Source organism: Aspergillus caelatus (assembly GCF_009193585.1).
Source record: "Aspergillus caelatus strain CBS 763.97 unplaced genomic scaffold BDV27scaffold_247, whole genome shotgun sequence".
In the NCBI taxonomy this organism is placed as follows: domain Eukaryota; kingdom Fungi; phylum Ascomycota; class Eurotiomycetes; order Eurotiales; family Aspergillaceae; genus Aspergillus; species Aspergillus caelatus.
This window is the reverse complement of record NW_022475510.1, coordinates 14,947-33,179: the sequence shown is the minus strand read 5'-3', so window position 1 is coordinate 33,179 and position 18,233 is coordinate 14,947. Positions and strand designations below refer to the sequence as shown.

Genomic DNA, 18,233 nt, shown 5'->3' with positions numbered 1-18,233 from the left:
GACCTAGCGGACGTGAAGCGGCGTGAGTGGGCTAAGGGGAGTGAAGTTGGATGGGCGCAGCACGAGCAAGAACAGAAGGTAGAATTGCGACAACCACAACGGCAGCGGGGATGGAAGGGAGAATAAGAAGAGGCAAGCAGGATATGACGAGGAGAGGATAGCGAGTAGAAAACAGGCGATGAGAAGCTGTTGCGTGCCCCGCGAGAGAGGGGTACGTGCATTAGGATTGGGCGAGTTCAATTGATTCGAAAGAGTACCTTCCTAGGTCAGGTGGGAAGGTAGTGTGGGAATTATCTAGATGTCTGATACTAATTCCCTAAGGGAATTGGATGTACTAAAGCTTATAGAGAAGAGGAGAGAGGAGAGATTGCCTTGATCTGGATCATTTGTTTTCTTGCCTCTCTGATCATGATTATTTCATACTAGTATTGATTTCGTTGATTTATTGATAGCAATGCCATGACGTAAACGGTCAACCAATCAACGACCAGGTTTTGTCAGACGTCATCAACGTCATCCCTTCCATCCTTTTCACTAACGTAAGCTATACACAGGATATCTCTTCATATGTACCATACCATAAACACACACATACACACATACATATACTGATACAAGCCTTTGGGGGTCCAGAACCATCAATGCTGGACACTAGCACTAGCCCCTCATGGCGCAAGAGGGCACCAACCAAGAAGGAAAGATCAAGCCGTCATTCGCTTAGGATTTTGGCCTGCGCTTTTTCTCCCGCCGGGGCGATGGACTGATGCTGACCTCTTTCATGGCCTCTACTTTTGGCCCCGCTGATGACAACCAGGTTTGTCTGCGGGTGCTGGGGATATTCTTGTGCACCCATCCTGGGTCTCGAGAAAGCCGACGGGTCCGAGCAAAATCCTGGTCATTGCCTCCGGCAGACCGTGCAGGGCTGGATTGAGTCAAGTCGATTATTTCGTGGGACGCCGGGGAGTCCTGAGCGCCTGGGATCTTCTGCTTGTCCCGTGGAACACCGCCCATGGGGGCGCTGACCAATGAATCATCTTGCGACGGGTAAGACTTCCTTTTCCTCACCCTCGCTGACCGGCGTGGAGATGAAGAAGGGAATTCTACTGCCGACACATAATCCATTGTTGTGTCTCCTTCCTTAGTGCTAGATATCTGCTTCTGAGAACTACGTCGACGTCGGGTTTCGCGGGCTTTGTCGATTTTGTAAAACGGATTGGGAACGACGGAATCAGTCGATGACCGAGACTCCGGTCTTTCCGGGAGTTGACTCACTTCCCTCTTGACCGGAGGGGAGTTACTTGTCTCTTCGTCGCCATCGAACAGCTGGTCCATCAGGCGGCTGAACGAAACTCCACTCCCTGGGGTGCTAAGCATCTGCAGATCGTCGTCCGATGGGGGTAACGACGAGAAATTATCAGGAAAAATGGGAGGCGGAGATGAGTGGGACATAGACTGAACATCTTTGCCCGGAAGCGAGTGAGGGTCGGAGCGACTGCTGTCAGAATCATTCGCTTTCCGATCTGTAGCGGATGACGCCTCATGGACTAAGCTATCCTTCAGCAGTTGCCCTGATGTTGGGCTAGAGGACTGGAACCCATCAAACCTCGGTGACCTGATCTCAGGACTGGCATCTCGCGCAGAGGCATGTATGCCATCAGTCGTACTGCTTGTAGATACCTCGTGAGCCAGTTTGTTGAGCCGCTTGCCAGATTCCTTGATTGTCTGTTCATAACCTGCAAGCCCGCCGGACGCCCCAGGTTGGCTTGTAGCCGGACTGGGGTTTCGCAGAAATAACTCTGGGGAGCTTGGTCGGGTGAGCGCATGATCGCGAGGCAACTCGAAAGTAAAAGGAGATCAATGTACTGACTTGCTGGTCTGCTTAGTCTTCTCAGGTTCTGCAGGCCGAAGAAGCTTCGGGTCAATAAGATCGGCAAAGGACATCTCTCTGAAGCCGTCATCTTCACCTTCGTCTTCATAGCCCGGCATTTCAAACCCACTGTACTGAGGTCCATCTTCCTCAACTTCTATTTCTTTGACCTGTCTGCGGTCTCGCTTCGCCAGTCGGAGATTGAGGGTCTTATCATCATACACGTCATATATCTCCGCAACTCGAAAATCGGTCACGGTAGGTTGCCAGTTTGTGGCTTTAGACACTTCCAATTGTTTAAAAGCAAGTACGCATCCACATTTCAAGTCGTCTTCAACAAGGTCGCGAAGAGAGCTTGGGTCACTAGGGACTGAAGGCAGATCACGTGAATTTTCCTCTGCAGTCTGCGCAGCTTCATGATTGTTTGCCTCGCTGTATAGTTCCGAGTCATCGTAGTTGGCTTGCAGATCACCGTCGACAAAACTGTTCTCACCACCCCCATAATCATCTTCTTCCCCATCGTAGACTTGGAGTTGCTGGCGCCTTTTCCTCTTCTTTCCTAAGCCCTTGCGTTGTCTTATGAGGTCACCAGCTTCGTAATCCCAACGCTGCTCGAAAGGGAAAGGAGGTGCCGTCAGTTGAATGTCATCATAAACGCACTCAGTAGCTCTAATTACAAGTTTATTTTCCCAGTCCTCGTCCAAGTCACTTTCAGGAGCACCAGTAGGCTCATCAGACAATTTCTTCTGAGAGACGAAATTATTCGCCTTCCCCGCGAGCTTCTTCCGAGTAGCTTCCTCGTCTTCTTTGGTCCGCGGCGTTCTAACACCAAGGGAGCCGAAGAGTAACCTTCGGGAGCTTGCAACATCTAGGGTTCGTCGTTTTGGCTCTGGGCCGACTTCGCCGGCCTCCTCTATAGCAGCTTCGTGCTTCTTTGCAAGCTCTTTAGGCTGCGACTGGTTGCTTTCCTCGGCCGGCTTTAGAGGGGAAAATGTGCCGTCGTTGATGTCGATGCCCCCTGAGTCAATATCACGAAGCAGCTTTTGCCGTCTTTCCTCGAATTCGTCCAACTCAGGGCCTTTATTAGAACCTGAGTTTTCAGGCATAAAACGCTGACCTTTATTCTTGTCCTCCCAGTCTCGCAGAGCAGCAAAATCTGCCTCCGCGGGCAACGCACCAAGCTCCTTCAACTTTGACAGTCTTCGTCGCATTTTGTTGCGTTGATTGCTCTTCTTCGTTCTTACGGAGCCATGGCCAGGAGGGTTGGCCACGAGTGGGGCGGTTGATATCTCTTCGTCCTCCGACTCTGAAGTTGAAATGCTTGAATCGGAGCTAGAATCATCACTTGATTCGGAGGAATCGTCTGAAGAACTCGAGTCCCCACCCGAATCTGTGTCACTAGAGTCACTCACAGAAGAGCTGCTGGCACTGTCGCTTGAATTGGAGCTTGATTCCGAAACTGACGGTGCTTTGATTATCAAAGATTCTTGGGAAGGAAGCATCGGCGATTCCTCTTTTTGCTGACTGAACCTAACCGATTTTGAATCCCTTCGGGAGGACCTTCCATCTGGGGAAGCCTGAATGGCCTGTGCCACTGAACCCCTAATTGGTGCTGCATGCGAGGTACTCAGCCTTGAGCGCAACGCATAGCCTCTGCGTTCAGTCTCATGTTGTTCATCATCCGTCGGCTCGGTTTCTGGCATGGCTGAGATATCCAAATCCTCCTTTAGATCCTTTAACTCATCTTCCAAGTCTCTAGCATCGATGTCAGATGCATCTGCACCACTCTCTGATGCTTCGGCATCTTCAGTGTTATCTACGTGATGGCGAATAACGGTACCGTTGCCAGCATCCTCGTGGCTCTCATGATAGTCCTCATATTCATCCTCGTCCTCATCGTCATTATACTCCACATTGCCATCCATAATACCAGTTTCAGGCTCATCAACGCCTCTGAGAGTAGAAAGTTCTTTGAAAGAGCGAATTCGCGGAAGAGCCCACTCAGTATCCTCCTCGTGATACCCGACTACATTGTCTTGTGTCGCAAATGTAGTACGTCTTCTCTTACGTGGAGGGATCGTGATTGCAGGTCTTGAAGAGACCGGTCGTTTCAGAAAAGGTTTTCCAAAGGGGACACCGTCTATGAGGTGTTTGCCATCGGTCGAGATTTGATGCCGCCCGGTCAGTCGCCTAGCCCGTAAGTCGGATATTTGTAGTGCGCGAATCCTTGATTGGTCGGGTGTAAGTAAACATCACTGTAATGCATGCTTTGTCGTTGCCTGGTAGTATGATGGGGTCCAATTACTCACAAGATTTCGTCGCCATCTCTTAAAAGACCTTCCACCTCCATGAAATGTAGACACTCGGAGCCCCCAACTTCAACTACATAGTCTTCAAGTCCCCATTGCCCACTGAACTCACTGTCAAACAGTGCCGGCTCCGTCTCCAGAGGAACAACCTCATTGACATCTTCCAGGAGCTGAGCAATAGTATAGCCACCATTCGCATAGAGCGCATTAGGCGCGCGTGAAGAGGTAATAGCTGAAGCAAACGCGGGGAGAGCAGTCGATGTATTCTGACCGTATAGAGACGGCGATGCCGTCGTCCACAGAATGCGCGTTACGGGTAGACCGTGGCGTTGAATAATGAGGTGGAGACGCATGATGGAGACTTTTTGATTAATGTCTCTTTTTCCTTCGAGATTATTAAAATAAAATCATTGAGATATAGCTCTAGTGAGGCAATGTAACATGTAATTGTAATAAATGCTTCTCGTGTGATAGAAGCTCCGTTGACTGATCGCGTCGGGTACTCTCACACTTATGTAGTGGAACAAGCAGCTCGGACCTTCTGGCAAGGGGGAGAAGATGCAGGACCGATAATTTAATTCGCCAGAGATTATTAAATCAGTATGGAGCCAGCGAATCAATCGGGAAGAGCATATCGTGGCAAGAGAAATTTCATGGGGCGCGTGAAGTGATACAAGAGAAGCTCGACAAAGAGAAGCAAAGCTCGCTTTTCCGAAATATCGCCCTAGACCTGATTCGTCCCACTAGTGCCTAAGGCCAACACAAGATTTACTGTTGCGATATCACTCACCGCAACTTAAGATTTACTAATAGTAGCGCAGGCAAACATGGACGGGAAAACAAACAATGAGATTTTCAGCCTTACTGTATTCTACTCCCTTATAGCTTAGTGAGCAGGTGCACTGCTGCTGCGTCGCTCATGATGCCTATACTATCTGGTATATGGATGGAGTTGAGGGTATAATCTAGAGAAGTACATGTATGTAGAATGACATTACGATTACTATGTATAACATGTACGAGTAGAGATAGGTGAATCACAAGTGTTCTATCCATAGAGAAGATATGACATCGAGGACTCACAAGGAAAGACAGAAAAAGGAAAGTGCCCATAGAAACTCCCGTAGATGCATGTCTGAGCCGCGTATCACTTAAGACAGACAACAATGGAGCCAGTGTGTCATTTGATGCTGTTCGGAGCAAGTGCTACCCGTATTAAATTCCTCAAACAGTTTACTTTGGTGTTGTCTCACCTAACACTTACCCTAGCCCAAACAAGGGACCCTAGGGTTGTTGAAAGTTGAGTTGACTGATAGAAATTCATGTTCAGGCATTAAATAAGCCTATTGAATGAGTGATCCCAGGAGATCAAGCACCTCCGGAGTTTGGACTTCGGGGAACAGGCTTCCTGTTGGGAACACCTAGTTTTAGAGCCCGAACATCTGGCCTGGGTGAACTTGGCTGTGCTTGGCTTCCGGGCGACTGCAGTTGGTGGTCTGCTACAGGCTGATATTGGGGTGGACTGTCTTCCTGGAGAGCAGCGAGTTTGTGAATTTTGAGCACACTTTGTTGCCGTGCGACGGGAGATGTAGGGGGAGACCCGGTTTGTGGTTCAGGAGGAGTAGACGGAAGCATGTCGAAAGACTCAGACGAGGAGTTCGCTTCACGGTTGCTGTAGGGCGTCTGAGGCTCAGGATCCTTTGCCGAGTGAACTGGCGTGCCTGGATCAGTTCCAAATTCAATAGGTCTACCGGTGGAGGAGGCAGCTGGTGGGTTATACTCGCGACGGGGGCCATCCACAGGACTCAGAGTTTCAGCCATTGCGTCCTCGTAACTCGGGGGCGCGTCGTCGTAACCATCCTCTGGATTCATAGGCGCGGGAGGTCTAGTAGGCCTCGGAGGCATCGGAGGCGGTGCACTGGTTTCCTGGGAAGGTCGGCTTGGCTTGGTAGGGGAAACTGCTGGTTGAATGTGCCCGCCTTCAGCCATGGCGTCCAGAAGCGCCTGAGGCGGGGCGATTCCAGAGTAAACCTTGACAGGCATTCGTAACGGTAGTACAATGAGTTGGGACTTGTATAATTAGTGGATGCGCATAATGAGGCGAGGGGACTGGACGTACTTTCATATTGCCGACAGTGCCATGACTCAAACCAACCCGCACTTCTAACTCATATGTCCTCGAGATATTGCAGGTTTCAAAGGTCGGTGCCACCGAGCTCGGGAGAGGTATGTGACTCCACATATTGGCATCGATAGTCCACTCAGTGCCGACTGGATCGCCTCCTCTCCCAAGTGGAATGGCCATATTACTGCGGCTGAAGATGACTGAAGTGTTGGTTTCATCCCGTTTTAGATCATGGGCAAGAATTCTGGTATAGCCGATTAACTCAATTTGCAGTGTCTGCAAAAATATCGTTTCATATGACTCCGAAGTTTTACTGACAAGGATACGTAGCGGGATTGGTTCGTTACATGTGAGTATCGAAGGATTTGGTAACCTGATGTCTGCAGATACGCGAGGGGAGTCACTCGAAGAATCTCGGAGAGACGAACTGGAGCCTTTTTGAAACAAACTCTTCATCTTTGATGTACTAGGGCCTTTCGCAAATTGATGTTGACGTCGTGCATATGTTTCTTCACCCGGATTGCCTGTCCTCGGTGGTTCAATGGGAAGGAAATTTATGTTGGTAAGCTATAAAAAAGTCAGCCTTCCAAGCGGATGTACCGTAGGTCATTTCACAATGGGGTTCATTGGAGTTGAAAGCTTGGTTTGCATCCTTCCATGACCCCGCACGTACCGTCCTTATGTTTTCTTTGTAGAACTGTGGCCTAACTACTGTCGCTTTGACGTAATATTTTATGTCTGCCATTTGAGGGAAGCCACTCAATGATGGAGGCAATGTTTTCTTCACATGTCGATGTGTATCGCGAGCTACCTCAACTTTGAGACCACTAATGTTGAGATTGGTGAGCATGCTATTCTGAAAGCTACATGCATTGTTGAAGGGAAACTAAGCTAAAATCAGCACATCTCGCCATGATAGGGCGTTGCTAATGTCTAGCCTACCTTGAATTGAAACGGATACTCGTAAGTCCCAGCAGCAAAAGTCCAAACGGTATTCGGAGTGTTCTCATTGAAGACAGCCGGTGTTGGGAAGAGATTGAGAACCTTGTATAAGATCTATCCCGTCCATGAGCAACGGTGGAAATGAGAGAAAGAAAATAGAAAGAAAAGGAGCGCCGTACCTTATGAACCTCAATCTCGGTGCGCTTTTTATCAGACTGCTCATGGTGCGGATGTCGCGGTCCTGAAAGGCGAGTTCGACTTTCTCCTTCTAATTTAACTTGGATTCCACTTATTTGAGTCTCCGAATTCAATTTTACCACAACCTTGCCCGTGAGGAAATCGAGGTTGGTAAAGTGCGTGTGCGGACTGTCGATGTAGAGAGTTGCGGACATTGCGGAAACACCTCGACTGCAAGAGGTCACCACTCTTCCAATGGACCGTCTCAGTAGTTGCTAGATTGAGGTGAAGAAATAAATATAAGCTCAGAAACCTCGGTCGGCAGCCGAAGAGTCTTATCAAGGCTGATCAAATATTGTGTGGAGCAAAAGATAATGACCAAAGGAGTTGGGGCGGAAATCCGGCAAGCCCTACAGACATATGGGGGGGGGGAAATGACGTTAAAAGTCAGGGACAAGAACAGCGCGCGTGGGGCAGCGGTTCACCAAAGTCTCGGCGCGTATCAATTATTGTAAAAGAAAGAGAAGGAGAAACAGACAGAAAGACGTAGACCAGACCGGTCCTATTTAATATAGCTTGTCTTAGATCATACGGTACAATTCGACAGCCTTTATTTAAGGGTCTGATTCATTTCAATGCTTTCATCAACGGGAGGATCGTCTAAGGGTCTGGTTACAATTTAATGGTTCTGGCCCGTCCATTTCATGTCATTGCCGATGGCTAAGCCACTCCCACACACCGTGCATGCAAGTGTTGCACCGCCACCTTCCGTGACATATTAAGCGCCCTACTGTGGACCTCTAACAGCAAACATGGACCAGTGATAGTAGTAAATGTCATGACTCCCCTTGAATGATTCTGATTGGGTATGAACAGTTTCTAGAATGAACTAAGCAGCCTAGATTCGAGCCCTCCGTGGGATATATACTCTAGGCACCAAGATTTTTCAGTAGCTTCTTAGCGCGCAAGAACATTAGAGACCCTCCTTAGCAAGCATGTCTGAGCAATCACATTGTACGGACCATCAGCCACAGTTACTCAAAACACGCTCGAATGGTTGCTACATACCTGCAATGGCAAGGTAGAACGCGATAGCATTGAACCTGAATCGCGCAATAACGTCAGCTACCCCAGCCGATTAAACGGATTTTGGGAACAGAGGACTACTAGACGGACCTTCGCCTATTTCCCGTGATCTCGCCAGCCAGCCACTTCAATCTGTTAGTCCAATTAATCAGGTCCAAGTGGTTCACGCCCATGAGGGTTCCCTTATAGCCGTCTTCCCCTCCCCACCTGCTACTGGCAACGCTCACTAGTCCGTCATTATGGCCTTCGACCTGCTCAAGGTACCTATGGGATAGGCGGAATACAGACCAAAAGCTTGGCTGCATGGACGCCCCATAAGAAAAGTATCTGCACGGACTCAGCCTTACGCTAGCTACTCACGGTGATGAGGAACACATACCGGACGTCTTCAACATCAGGAGTGGTAGGATTGAACGTCTTTTCCATGTAATCCCGTGTCAGCTGAGAGAAAGCACCCGTCTCAAACTTTATTTGTTCGAGAGCGTAATATACCTGAGCAAGACGCTCATCTATGAATCAACATCATGAGCTTCCTTGACATGTTAAGATTGGAGCGCCAAACAAACTAACCGCCGATCTGCTTTAGAATGTAGTCTGCAACTGCCGAGCCTGCGCTTAATTAGCCAGGCGTAGCTGTTTCATACTCATGCTGCGACTGACCTCTGTGAGGAGTTGCAATAGTCGTCAGAGACAGAACTTTAAAATCATTCGGCTGCAGACGACTGATCATATATCGTGAATCAAGCCCGCTAGAACATGGATCAATATTCTAAGGACTATTCGTTTGACATGAATTGTCTCACCCCTAAGAAGCTGTGTGAATGAGCATGCTCTCTTTAAGTATTAGTTGGATGGTTTTTACCATGCTATGACTGCGCTGGATTAGCTCAATAAGTCGAAGGATTTCCAAAACTCGAGGTCGAGAAAGAAAAGGGAGCCATATAACATACGCAATAATATTAACAGCCTTTCCTTGAGCACCAGCAGCAATATCCTTTGCTAGTTCCTCAGCACGTGCTTCGATGGATCCTGAAGGAGGTACTGTAGCGGTGATGACCTCAATTCCCTTCACCGACAGCGCCTCTTTAATACCGCGCCAATATTGGACACCAGGAAAGTAAGGGCCAGCAAGGCGCAATTCGTCAAACCCAAGAAGCCCATGGGCTAGGACAATGACGTGCTTTGGAGTATCTAAACCAGTGAATCAGTGGTTAAGAACAGTTTCTTTGCATGCATAGAGACATAATTATAAGTGCCTGAAACAAGTGGCAACAACTGACCATAATCTTCTCGAATCACCGCATATTCATCCTGAATAACTTTCCCCAGCCCTTCCAGCCGTGGGTCAGACCCCGTGTCCTCATGGAGATGATATCTACAGGTTGAGGAATGGAACCCGCGAGGGATTCGATGATTGAGCTGAGGGTACTGGTAGACGCTCTTCGGACTGACAAACCTAGTGTTTGCGCGCAGAGTAGCAACGGCGCATCTCATCTTCTATATCTCTAGCTGTTTGTTTGGAATATGATGTTTATTGGGGGGGTCATTGCGGGATGATGTAATGGCTGCTGGAACTTAAAATGTTTGCCTCAGGCTAAACAAATTGAGAAATGGATGAGGCGTTGCGATTAAAACGTAGCATGAGCGATCAATGTATGAAACATAAAAATTTAGCATCAACCAGCGTATGCGCTTTGTAATAGGTTACTGACGAGCAGAAAGCTGCCAAAGGCCTAAATTACTATTGAAATAGCCTATCTATCTATGTGTATGGACTTCGGAGAACAATGTAAACATGGGACTGCCGTAGCCTTCGAGCCAGGAAGACGTCCGGAGACCTCATTCAAACCTTTATTATAGGAAGTCGTAACCCATCCGAGCTCAATGCTATTTGAAGAAATAGCTCATCTAAATAGAGCCACGACCTAGATCTTGCCTCAGGCCGAAGTAGGCGTTGCCCAGCGTTGACAACATCTGCTGGAGTCGGCTTCAATATAATTAGACGTGGTTGGAATCAAAGTAACGAAACAAACGCTATATTCACAGCATTTAAAATAGTAAGCCCCAAATAAACATGTCCCCTCAATGCTGCCGGAGAAGCCTTACGGCCGCAAGCCTATGCCTGGCTCAGGATCTTCTCGGAAGCCTCAGGCTTCACATCGGTCAGCGCACTGATAAGGTCTTCGACAACCTTAGCGCCCTTGCTGTTTCCAGCATCCTTGATTTCCTGCAGCTTCACTTCTGCCTCCTTGTTTGCATCCTCTTCGGCCTTCTTGTATCCGCTCGAGTGCTAATGTTGAGGAACATGTGCGGTTAGCCAGTAGAGCTCTATGAGTTTACAACACTCATTGAGCGGGGTCATGCTCACCTCAGCCTCGAATTTCTTGAACTCTTGTTCCTTCTGATTTCTGTATTCTTCGATCTCCTTCTGTGCCTCTGACTTCGCGTCCCTTATGCGCTTCGTACGGTCTGGGAATTTACACATCAGGTCTGCAGATCTTATGTCGAGAGGGATGGAGGGAAATCATACACTCTCTAGCTGAACAAGCGCGATGCGTCAGTATATGCATGTCATGTTCCCAAGCTTGTATCAAGCAGACAGACCTTGTTGAACAATCTTCTGGGCCTCTCTCTCAGCCTAATACTTGCGTTAAATCATGTAACCCCTGCGATATACCATGACAGCACGACCTACATCGAGGAGGGTCTGAATGCCTGCGGAGTTCTGAGCGGACTGTAACGTATTGTTAGCATTGCCAGCTTTCACGACCACCCATAGTCATGCGCTCACCATCTTTACTGATATATCCTCTCGGCTGACAATGGAAAACGAGAAAAAAGATGGAGGGGAGGAATAGGGACACAGCACAGATAAGGCGGAGGCGTGGAGATGCGCCGATGATCTCCCCGAGGCCGCCACGAATGGTCAGCTGTAGGCGGTCTGTATTCTGCCACTTATCACCGCCATGGTGATAATCGCCGATAATCCGGTGCACGTTCTGGATCGCCAGAGTTCTTTAGATCTGTGGTGCCTGATAATTGGTTTTTTCAAAACAAAATTTCAAAACTCACAATTGGAAACACATCAAAATGTCTCGAGCATCTAAGTTGACACTGGCTGCTACCGGCTTGGGTACGGCGGGAATCATCTACTTCGTTCACTGGGCACAAGAACAAGAAAAAGCTGTATGTACCTTGCTCTGAAAAATTGACCGATGCTAACTTTTGGTAATTTCTGAAGTCCATGCATAAGGGGGTTGAGCGAGATATGGAAAAGCAGCGTATTCGACAAGAACGGCAGGCGGAGTTCGAGATTCAGCGGAGACTTGAAGAAGAATACAGGAAACTCCAAACGGTCTCCCCAAGCATAGAAGATCAGAGTGGAGGCGAAGCGAAACAGGGGAGAGGGGCATAAAGCCCAAAAGCATTATAAAAGTGCTGGATTGAGTTGGATGTTATGCTCTTCACTATAGGCTCTCATCTGGTGAGTCCTAAGCCCTTGGGGAACAACTATTTGAAGGGTGACCATCCAACATAACTAAACCGAAGATAGTGATAGACGAGTGGCACTTGTATAATATACCCGAATGTACAGTATATGATATAGAATCCCTGTTCCCGCGCATGCACTCCCATTTACATTGTCATAAAGACGATCTCTGATACCTCCTAGACGCACGAAGAATCCTATACTATTATATGGCCTGCTCACGTGTCTGCAGTACAATTATCTGTCATCAGAATGTGGCTGAATCTAGATGAAAGGCCATGGGACCCTCTCATCTGGCAATCTGTCTATCTGAAGCTTGTTCACCGTAGTCTGTTTTTATCCTTTATTTCTATCTCCCGATCGCCTAGCATTCTCACTGGTTACTATAAAAACTTCTATAGAAAATGGCCCAGAATATACATAAAAAGTATCAAGATAGCACCGAGCATCGCAACTATACACGGTGTCGCACATAAAAGACGGCCGGCTATTATCGGAGGCCGGCCCAATTCCGGCCTCATGCAACTAGGAAAGGCTATTTTGCACTTGATCCGGATTTTCTGACGAATAAAATAGATCCATGTGGGGTAGCATGCCTTGGCAGAGGGTGAAATATAGAGCGGACAAGTCGCTGTACATGTACGTTCATGACAAGTACACAATGGAAATGCTTTGATTTGGAGGATTTCAGGCTTTATATGACGAGGTGGGGTATGCCATATACCAATAGAGTCCTTCGAAATAGTATACAGATCACGAGTGCAAGAATAAGCATCATTGTTACATAATAAAGTCACTACTACATTCGGCTTAGCGTGTCCCCGTGATACTAGCTTGCCCTCAATGCCAAGAATCTATATAGATCTCTTGTATATATCTTCAAGGATGAAGATAGAGATAGAGGGGATGGTGTCCTCATCAGCTATTGCGAGGAGACCTCAATAATTCATATAGAGATGCTTATCAGCTATGATATCACGGTGATACCGGCCAGAATCCAGTCTCCACGGGGTTTTCTCATCCTTTTCGTAATAGTGCCATCGAGGCCGGAATTGATACCGGCCTCTGGATGTTATAAGAATCGCCTCCTTTCCCGCCCAAATCCATTCACTCCGTTGCTATTCTCAAGCTTTAAGAGACCGCAAATCCCTTTTCAATCCGCTCCCATTTCCTTTATCATTCTCATATCATCTTTTGGGTCGGCTCTCTGCCTCCATAAGCGTCTTCCATTCTGCTCTTTGATACTATATTGTCTCCCATACAATTGCTCTTAGATAGACATTGTCTTCCCCACTTCTGTCTTTTTCAAAATGACACAGACCAAGGTCCCCCCAACCTCTTCCACTACCGTGAAGCGTTTCCCTCATATCCATGATGACCCGGCAACCTTGCCTAAGTCCTTGGACCCCTTCACCATCACCACCTCTACCGGCTTCTTGCCCTTCATAATGTCTCCCACTCAGCTGCCTGATGCATTCCAACCTTTGGCGTCCTTGCTTGACCGTCTTCCTGTGGAGAAGCTTGACGGTACCCCTGGTCTTCTGGCTACCTATGAACTGGGTCCTGCCGTCCAGGAGCTTCCTGACCTCACCGCCGAAGTTGACAAGCTGGTCACTGCTGACGGCTCCCCGGACCTCTATGCTGTCACTGCTGTTTTCCGTGATTACTCCTTCCTGGCATCTTCTTACCTGCTTGAGCCATGCTGGGAGAACTGGTGCAAGAACCCTGACAAGGGGTATGGCCTGGGACGTGACGTGCTTCCTAGGGCTGTGGCTTGCCCTATGTATCGTTGTGCTCAACTGTATGTTACAACAACTAAGCAATTATGCCTTCCTTCATCCTATAAAAAGGTATCGCACAAGGTCATACTAACTAACCATCGCTAGGTTGGACATCCCACCTTTCATGTCCTATGCTGCCGCATACTCTCTCTTCAACTACACCCTTGCCGATCCAAAGAAGGGTCTAGTATATGACAACCTCCGTCTTGTCCGGGCATTCGAACATGGACTTAACCCTAAGTCCTCCGAGGCTGGGTTCATCCTGACCCATATCGACATGGTCAAGGAGTCCAATGGACTGATCAGCGGAGCCCTGAAGGTCGTCGACACCATTGAACAAGGCGGCTCCCGTACCGAAGTCAACGACGGCTTCAGAGAGATCCTATCATCCATGGAGAAGATCGAAGCCTGTATGGAAGGTAAGCAACCCTTCTAATTACCCACCGAACCCCAAAACCCAACCCAAAAACTAACTACATCCCAGACATGTGGGCCAACTCTAAGCCCAGCGAGTACCTCTCCTTCCGGGTCTTCATCTTCGGAATCACCAACCAATCCATGTTCCCGAACGGCGTGATCTACGACGGCGTCCTCGACAACAAGCCCCTCAACTTCCGCGGTGAAAGTGGCGCCAACGACAGCATGGTATTCGTCCAACCCAAAAAGCTAACCCACTCAGATCCCCCTCCTCGACCACCTCTGCCAGATCCCCATGCCCTCCACCCCACTCACCAAGATCCTGCACGAGTTCCGCGCCTACCGTCCCCTCCCTCACCGCGAGTTCCTGGCCTACATGAACTCCAAGGCTGCGGAGGTCGGCGTCCGCGACTTCGTTGTCAAGGATACCGAGACCGTCATCCTCTTCCTGAAGACCCTGAACCATGTGCGGAGCTTCCGCTGGCGTCATTGGCTGTTTGCCCGCGAGTATATCATTCGTCGTACACCTCATCCTACTGCTACCGGTGGTAGCCCTATTGTTACGGTATGTTTCCCTTCTGGGTTGTATTTAAGGATTGGTCGGAAATGGATTTGTGGCTAATGGGTGGTTTTATAGTGGCTTCCTAACCAGCTGTCGGCTGTTATGGATATGATGGTCTCGCTCTACGATACATATCTTGCTCCACAGAAGGAGCCAGAGTATTCAGCTAATGGCCTGACTGGGTATGATGCTTCTTTCCAGAAACAGGTTGAGCCGATGATGGAGATGGTGCGTGATCAGAAGGATAAGTTGGCCAAGGAAGTCGAGAAGTGGTGTCAGGAGAGGGGTAACGGTTTCTGAGAACCGCGACTGTTATGAAAATGAATGCTGTTTGAATTTGATGCTTCTGTATATTCTTGGACATACTAGCGAGGCCTGGAATAATTCAAGTACAACACGATATCGATTTCCTACATTAACTGGCAAGAATACCTAACTCTACATTTCTATTCATTGATCCAAATCCAATTTCGCTAAAGTTCACTTCAATAACACGCGTCGTATCGTATCGTATGTGCATGTAGGAGGAGGTGTGGCGTTTGATTTCTCGGAACACTTGGTCAGATCCGCCGAATATACTCAGCAGGATGGCAATTGTCCCGCTCATTGAGGCAAAGCTGACATCAGGATACCACTGTCCTTCAGGAAATGCCTTCTTAAGTAGTCGTCTTGGTGTATCATCCAGTTAAGTGATTATCTCAATGCCGTGTGCCCGACCATATGCGATTGCGTCTGGTGAGACATGCTCACAACCTTTGACATGTAGTCGCTCGATTTGCATGACATCGCCTTCAGAGGCTCGAGCATCAGCGAATGTCTTGATGGATATGCCGGTGATATCGGTATAAGACATGTAAATGACTTTCAATTTGTGCATCCTCTCAGCAATCAGGTTCGAGAAGTCATCATTGATCCCGATAACATGGGAGACGTTGAGTTCTGTTAACTCATTGGCATGTTGGCATAAACTGTGCCAGAATGCTATCCCGCGCAATCGGAAACAGCTGTCTACATGAAGTACCTCAAGCGGGGCTTTCGCTTCAACGAGAAAGATAAGCATGGTGTTGTTCGAGACCCAAGGCACATCCCTGAACATGAGGGTCTTGAGTTTGTGAAACTCAACAGGACGCTGGTTAGAAAATGGGAAATCCTCAGTCGCAGCACCACCGCAAATGCGTAGGTATTCAAGGTTAGGCGGTAGAGTAAATTCGTCACTGATGTATATGCCGCTGAGGTCCAGTCGCCGTAGTCGCGAAAAGTCTATTGGGTTGAAAGAAGGAGGGTAAGGGAAAAATACGTCTGGATCTGAGTTAAGGCACAGCTCTTCAAGATTGGCAATGGAATAGGGAAGAGAAGGCTGAAACAGTCAGTTAGCTGCGCGTTCAAGAAGGGGTGTAGAGCAGGGTGGCAGTACTTGTTTGCGAGGGATATGCAGGGCAGACGTATGCCCGTTTAACCACGATCCCTCTGTGGTGCCGAGGATTATGCTCCGTAGGTGTGGGAGCTCTGAGGGCCATTGCACCTTTGATGAAGGTGAAGTTCTGGCTTTGTATATTTTGATATTCTCAAGGAGAGGCAAGCTTCCCAGGAACTTGGTAATATACTCTTGCGGTACCGGCATATCTCTTGATATTATCAGCGTTTTCAAACGTCGAGAGCCTTTGTACATCTCATAAAAATTCTGACAGCTAAACGGCGTCCAGACTTCCAAGTATTCTAATCTTGGACACCTGCTGAAAAATTGAAGGACTTTTTCTGCGGAACTAGAGGATATATTCTTCACAATAGCATGGGTTACCATGGACTTCGATCGTCGGATGTAAGCCCGGACGGAACCCCAATGAATTTTGCTGCGGGCACCAGTCAAATCAATCCGCATCCATAAGTCTCGCATTGAGGACAGAAAGCTGTCCCATTGTTTTGATACGCGAAGGATGGCCCTTAGAGATAACAATTAGAAGGGAGCGTGGGACGATAATTTGAGCCACGTACACAATCTGCTTGAAGTCAAGATACCCTAACACCATCGCTGCTATTTCAAGAGGCAGTACACTGAATGGGTCACAGCATTTGGACGTCAAGTTATCTCGAAGCTTGTTGTGTAGTTGTTCTACGAGCTACGCAGGTCAGCAAAGCCCTAGCGACGAGGTTCAATTTCCACTGAACAGTAACACTGACCTCACGGCGAGGATGATTACTAGGCAAAGTCTTTAGCGCATATGCGTAGAGTTCTAAAGCCTTCTCCAGCTTTCCTTCCAGAAGAAGACATTTTGCGCAGCGAAGATATCCCTGGTTCAAATTAGCAAAGGGGTATGAAGCCTCCGAGCACTTTGCGAAAGAGCCCTACTCGTTCATCTTGCTTGTCCTTTTTGATCATCTGCTTCGCGTCCTTGAGCGCCCGATCATATTGACCGAGCTTAGTGTAAGTAGCGGCGCGATTATCAAGTATACCAAGAAAATCAGCATCTTTACTATTTAATGCCTGAGGCAGCCAAGATAGTTGTTAGATTTGACAGGTTGAAGTCTGATCCATGTAGCATTGACTCGCCGTACCTCTGTGAAGGCATCTATGGCAGCCTTAAAGCTGCCCGTCTGGTATAGTTGTTGACCATGCCGCTGCAAAGCAGCTGCTTCGCCACGCGCTAGAGCTATGGTTCGTTAGAATTACGCTAATGATAATCATCACCAGAGGAGCGTCGGGCATTTCATCAGAAGTGTTTTAGAGTTTTGAGAGTCTTAACACGTACCTTGGGACCCCATCATACCAACGCTTGGACTAGACTCAGTAAGAGGTCCATGCTGTGAGGAGATGAACCCACGCGACTGGACGTGCTTGTCTTTTAATTAGGATTTGCTAAAAAGGCCAAAGTCCCTCCCACTAGCCTGAATCGGGCAAAGCGTCCCCATAAAACACGGGACTCCACTTTCAAGGCAACGAATCTATCATTACTACGTACTAGTATAAGATCTTCCAGTCGCATGGGTGCCCTTGCGACTTCCTGATGTATTCTTGCTATTTTACAGACAACCTTTTCATGGACTGTGTCACTAGGATATATATCAGGCTAAACCGGTTTGTTCCCGTGTGTATCGTCTTAATCAATCCAACCGATACAGAGACACACCACAATCAGTTGCCTCCTCACTACTACTAGTAGTAGTATGATAGTATCCTCGGGCAGCCTTGCATATGCACAGTACATTATTTATGCTTGACTTGTCAACTTTTACAATTTAATTTATGCAAAGAGCCCTATTTCTATCTGGCTGACACACACAAAGTACCCGTGTGTCCTGTAAAGGCCCTAAACTATGTATCTGACTAGACATAAGAAAACCCCAGACAACTCAGCAAAGAGCCGTCGTAAGGGTCATAGTAGATAAACCAATCGGCCAATTATACGTATGGCTTCTCAGAATGGTGTGTCATCGGCAGTATGAGTAGAAGACTCATGTATTCGGTATTCAATGGACATC

At 48.0% G+C, this 18,233-nt stretch overlaps 7 protein-coding genes across 7 annotated transcripts; 2 read left to right on the top strand and 5 right to left on the bottom strand.

Moving 5' to 3' along the window:
• Positions 1-481: 481 nt before the first annotated feature.
• On the bottom strand, positions 482-4,529 carry BDV27DRAFT_168331 (uncharacterized protein; the record flags this gene model as incomplete). Its single annotated transcript, XM_032074740.1, has 3 exons — positions 482-1,804; positions 1,868-4,093; positions 4,177-4,529. The coding sequence occupies 3 exons, from the start codon at positions 4,527-4,529 to the stop codon at positions 718-720; spliced, it is 3,666 nt and encodes a 1,221-aa protein (XP_031922820.1). The 3' UTR covers positions 482-717.
• Positions 4,530-5,135: 606 nt separating this feature from the next.
• Positions 5,136-8,069, bottom strand: BDV27DRAFT_135676 (arrestin (or S-antigen), N-terminal domain protein). The gene is made up of 5 exons (XM_032068591.1): positions 7,423-8,069; positions 7,244-7,357; positions 6,975-7,187; positions 6,296-6,868; positions 5,136-6,246 (listed from the first exon to the last, which is right to left on the bottom strand). Exons 1-5 carry the CDS (start codon positions 7,633-7,635, stop codon positions 5,545-5,547), a joined length of 1,815 nt encoding a protein of 604 aa, XP_031922819.1. The 5' UTR covers positions 7,636-8,069; the 3' UTR covers positions 5,136-5,544.
• Positions 8,070-8,105: 36 nt separating this feature from the next.
• On the bottom strand, positions 8,106-10,005 carry BDV27DRAFT_135667 (triglyceride lipase). The gene is made up of 9 exons (XM_032068590.1): positions 9,787-10,005; positions 9,457-9,697; positions 9,367-9,378; positions 9,167-9,255; positions 9,077-9,115; positions 8,886-9,015; positions 8,597-8,833; positions 8,489-8,523; positions 8,106-8,419 (listed from the first exon to the last, which is right to left on the bottom strand). Exons 1-9 carry the CDS (start codon positions 9,998-10,000, stop codon positions 8,394-8,396), a joined length of 1,023 nt encoding a protein of 340 aa, XP_031922818.1. The 5' UTR covers positions 10,001-10,005; the 3' UTR covers positions 8,106-8,393.
• A 279-nt stretch (positions 10,006-10,284) lies between these two features.
• Positions 10,285-11,384, bottom strand: BDV27DRAFT_135663 (uncharacterized protein). Its single transcript, XM_032068589.1, has 6 exons — positions 11,298-11,384; positions 11,202-11,240; positions 11,111-11,144; positions 11,037-11,045; positions 10,875-10,975; positions 10,285-10,796 (listed from the first exon to the last, which is right to left on the bottom strand). Exons 1-6 carry the CDS (start codon positions 11,298-11,300, stop codon positions 10,623-10,625), a joined length of 360 nt encoding a protein of 119 aa, XP_031922817.1. The 5' UTR covers positions 11,301-11,384; the 3' UTR covers positions 10,285-10,622.
• Positions 11,385-11,539: 155 nt separating this feature from the next.
• Positions 11,540-12,322, top strand: BDV27DRAFT_135661 (protein PET117). Its single transcript, XM_032068588.1, has 2 exons — positions 11,540-11,692; positions 11,748-12,322. Exons 1-2 carry the CDS (start codon positions 11,597-11,599, stop codon positions 11,919-11,921), a joined length of 270 nt encoding a protein of 89 aa, XP_031922816.1. The 5' UTR covers positions 11,540-11,596; the 3' UTR covers positions 11,922-12,322.
• Positions 12,323-13,125: 803 nt separating this feature from the next.
• On the top strand, positions 13,126-15,177 carry BDV27DRAFT_135660 (indoleamine 2,3-dioxygenase family protein). The gene is made up of 5 exons (XM_032068587.1): positions 13,126-13,797; positions 13,883-14,196; positions 14,262-14,422; positions 14,457-14,759; positions 14,832-15,177. The coding sequence occupies exons 1-5, from the start codon at positions 13,307-13,309 to the stop codon at positions 15,054-15,056; spliced, it is 1,494 nt and encodes a 497-aa protein (XP_031922815.1). The 5' UTR covers positions 13,126-13,306; the 3' UTR covers positions 15,057-15,177.
• BDV27DRAFT_135659 (Leucine Rich Repeat domain protein) lies at positions 15,178-17,538 on the bottom strand. The gene is made up of 7 exons (XM_032068586.1): positions 17,504-17,538; positions 17,310-17,404; positions 17,104-17,238; positions 16,935-17,045; positions 16,749-16,873; positions 16,171-16,696; positions 15,178-16,113 (listed from the first exon to the last, which is right to left on the bottom strand). Exons 1-7 carry the CDS (start codon positions 17,517-17,519, stop codon positions 15,442-15,444), a joined length of 1,680 nt encoding a protein of 559 aa, XP_031922814.1. The 5' UTR covers positions 17,520-17,538; the 3' UTR covers positions 15,178-15,441.
• Positions 17,539-18,233: the final 695 nt, after the last annotated feature.

Bases quoted from the DNA above. Each gene is read 5' to 3' on its own strand.
- BDV27DRAFT_135676 (XM_032068591.1), bottom strand. From the start codon at position 7,635: ATGTCCGCAACTCTCTACATCGACAGTCCGCACACGCACTTTACCAAC. The intron at 7,358-7,422 runs GTACGGCGCTCC...TGGACGGGATAG, and splicing joins CCGAGATTGAGGTTCATAAG to ATCTTATACAAGGTTCTCAA. The intron at 6,247-6,295 runs GTACGTCCAGTC...TAATTATACAAG, and splicing joins GCACTGTCGGCAATATGAAA to TCCCAACTCATTGTACTACC.
- BDV27DRAFT_135667 (XM_032068590.1), bottom strand. From the start codon at position 10,000: ATGAGATGCGCCGTTGCTACTCTGCGCGCAAACACTAGGTTTGTCAGT. The intron at 9,016-9,076 runs GTTAGTTTGTTT...GTTGATTCATAG, and splicing joins CATTCTAAAGCAGATCGGCG to ATGAGCGTCTTGCTCAGGTA. The intron at 8,524-8,596 runs GTCCGTCTAGTA...TGCGCGATTCAG, and splicing joins ATCACGGGAAATAGGCGAAG to GTTCAATGCTATCGCGTTCT.
- BDV27DRAFT_135663 (XM_032068589.1), bottom strand. The intron at 11,145-11,201 runs GTAGGTCGTGCT...CGCAAGTATTAG, and splicing joins GCATTCAGACCCTCCTCGAT to GCTGAGAGAGAGGCCCAGAA. The intron at 10,797-10,874 runs GTGAGCATGACC...CCTCAACATTAG, and splicing joins TCAAGAAATTCGAGGCTGAG to CACTCGAGCGGATACAAGAA.
- BDV27DRAFT_135661 (XM_032068588.1), top strand. From the start codon at position 11,597: ATGTCTCGAGCATCTAAGTTGACACTGGCTGCTACCGGCTTGGGTACG. The intron at 11,693-11,747 runs GTATGTACCTTG...TAATTTCTGAAG, and splicing joins CACAAGAACAAGAAAAAGCT to TCCATGCATAAGGGGGTTGA.
- BDV27DRAFT_135660 (XM_032068587.1), top strand. From the start codon at position 13,307: ATGACACAGACCAAGGTCCCCCCAACCTCTTCCACTACCGTGAAGCGT. The intron at 14,423-14,456 runs GTATTCGTCCAA...TAACCCACTCAG, and splicing joins GTGGCGCCAACGACAGCATG to ATCCCCCTCCTCGACCACCT. The intron at 14,760-14,831 runs GTATGTTTCCCT...GTGGTTTTATAG, and splicing joins GTGGTAGCCCTATTGTTACG to TGGCTTCCTAACCAGCTGTC.
- BDV27DRAFT_135659 (XM_032068586.1), bottom strand. The intron at 17,046-17,103 runs GTAGGGCTCTTT...AATTTGAACCAG, and splicing joins AGGACAAGCAAGATGAACGA to GGATATCTTCGCTGCGCAAA. The intron at 16,114-16,170 runs GTACTGCCACCC...TGACTGTTTCAG, and splicing joins TGCATATCCCTCGCAAACAA to CCTTCTCTTCCCTATTCCAT.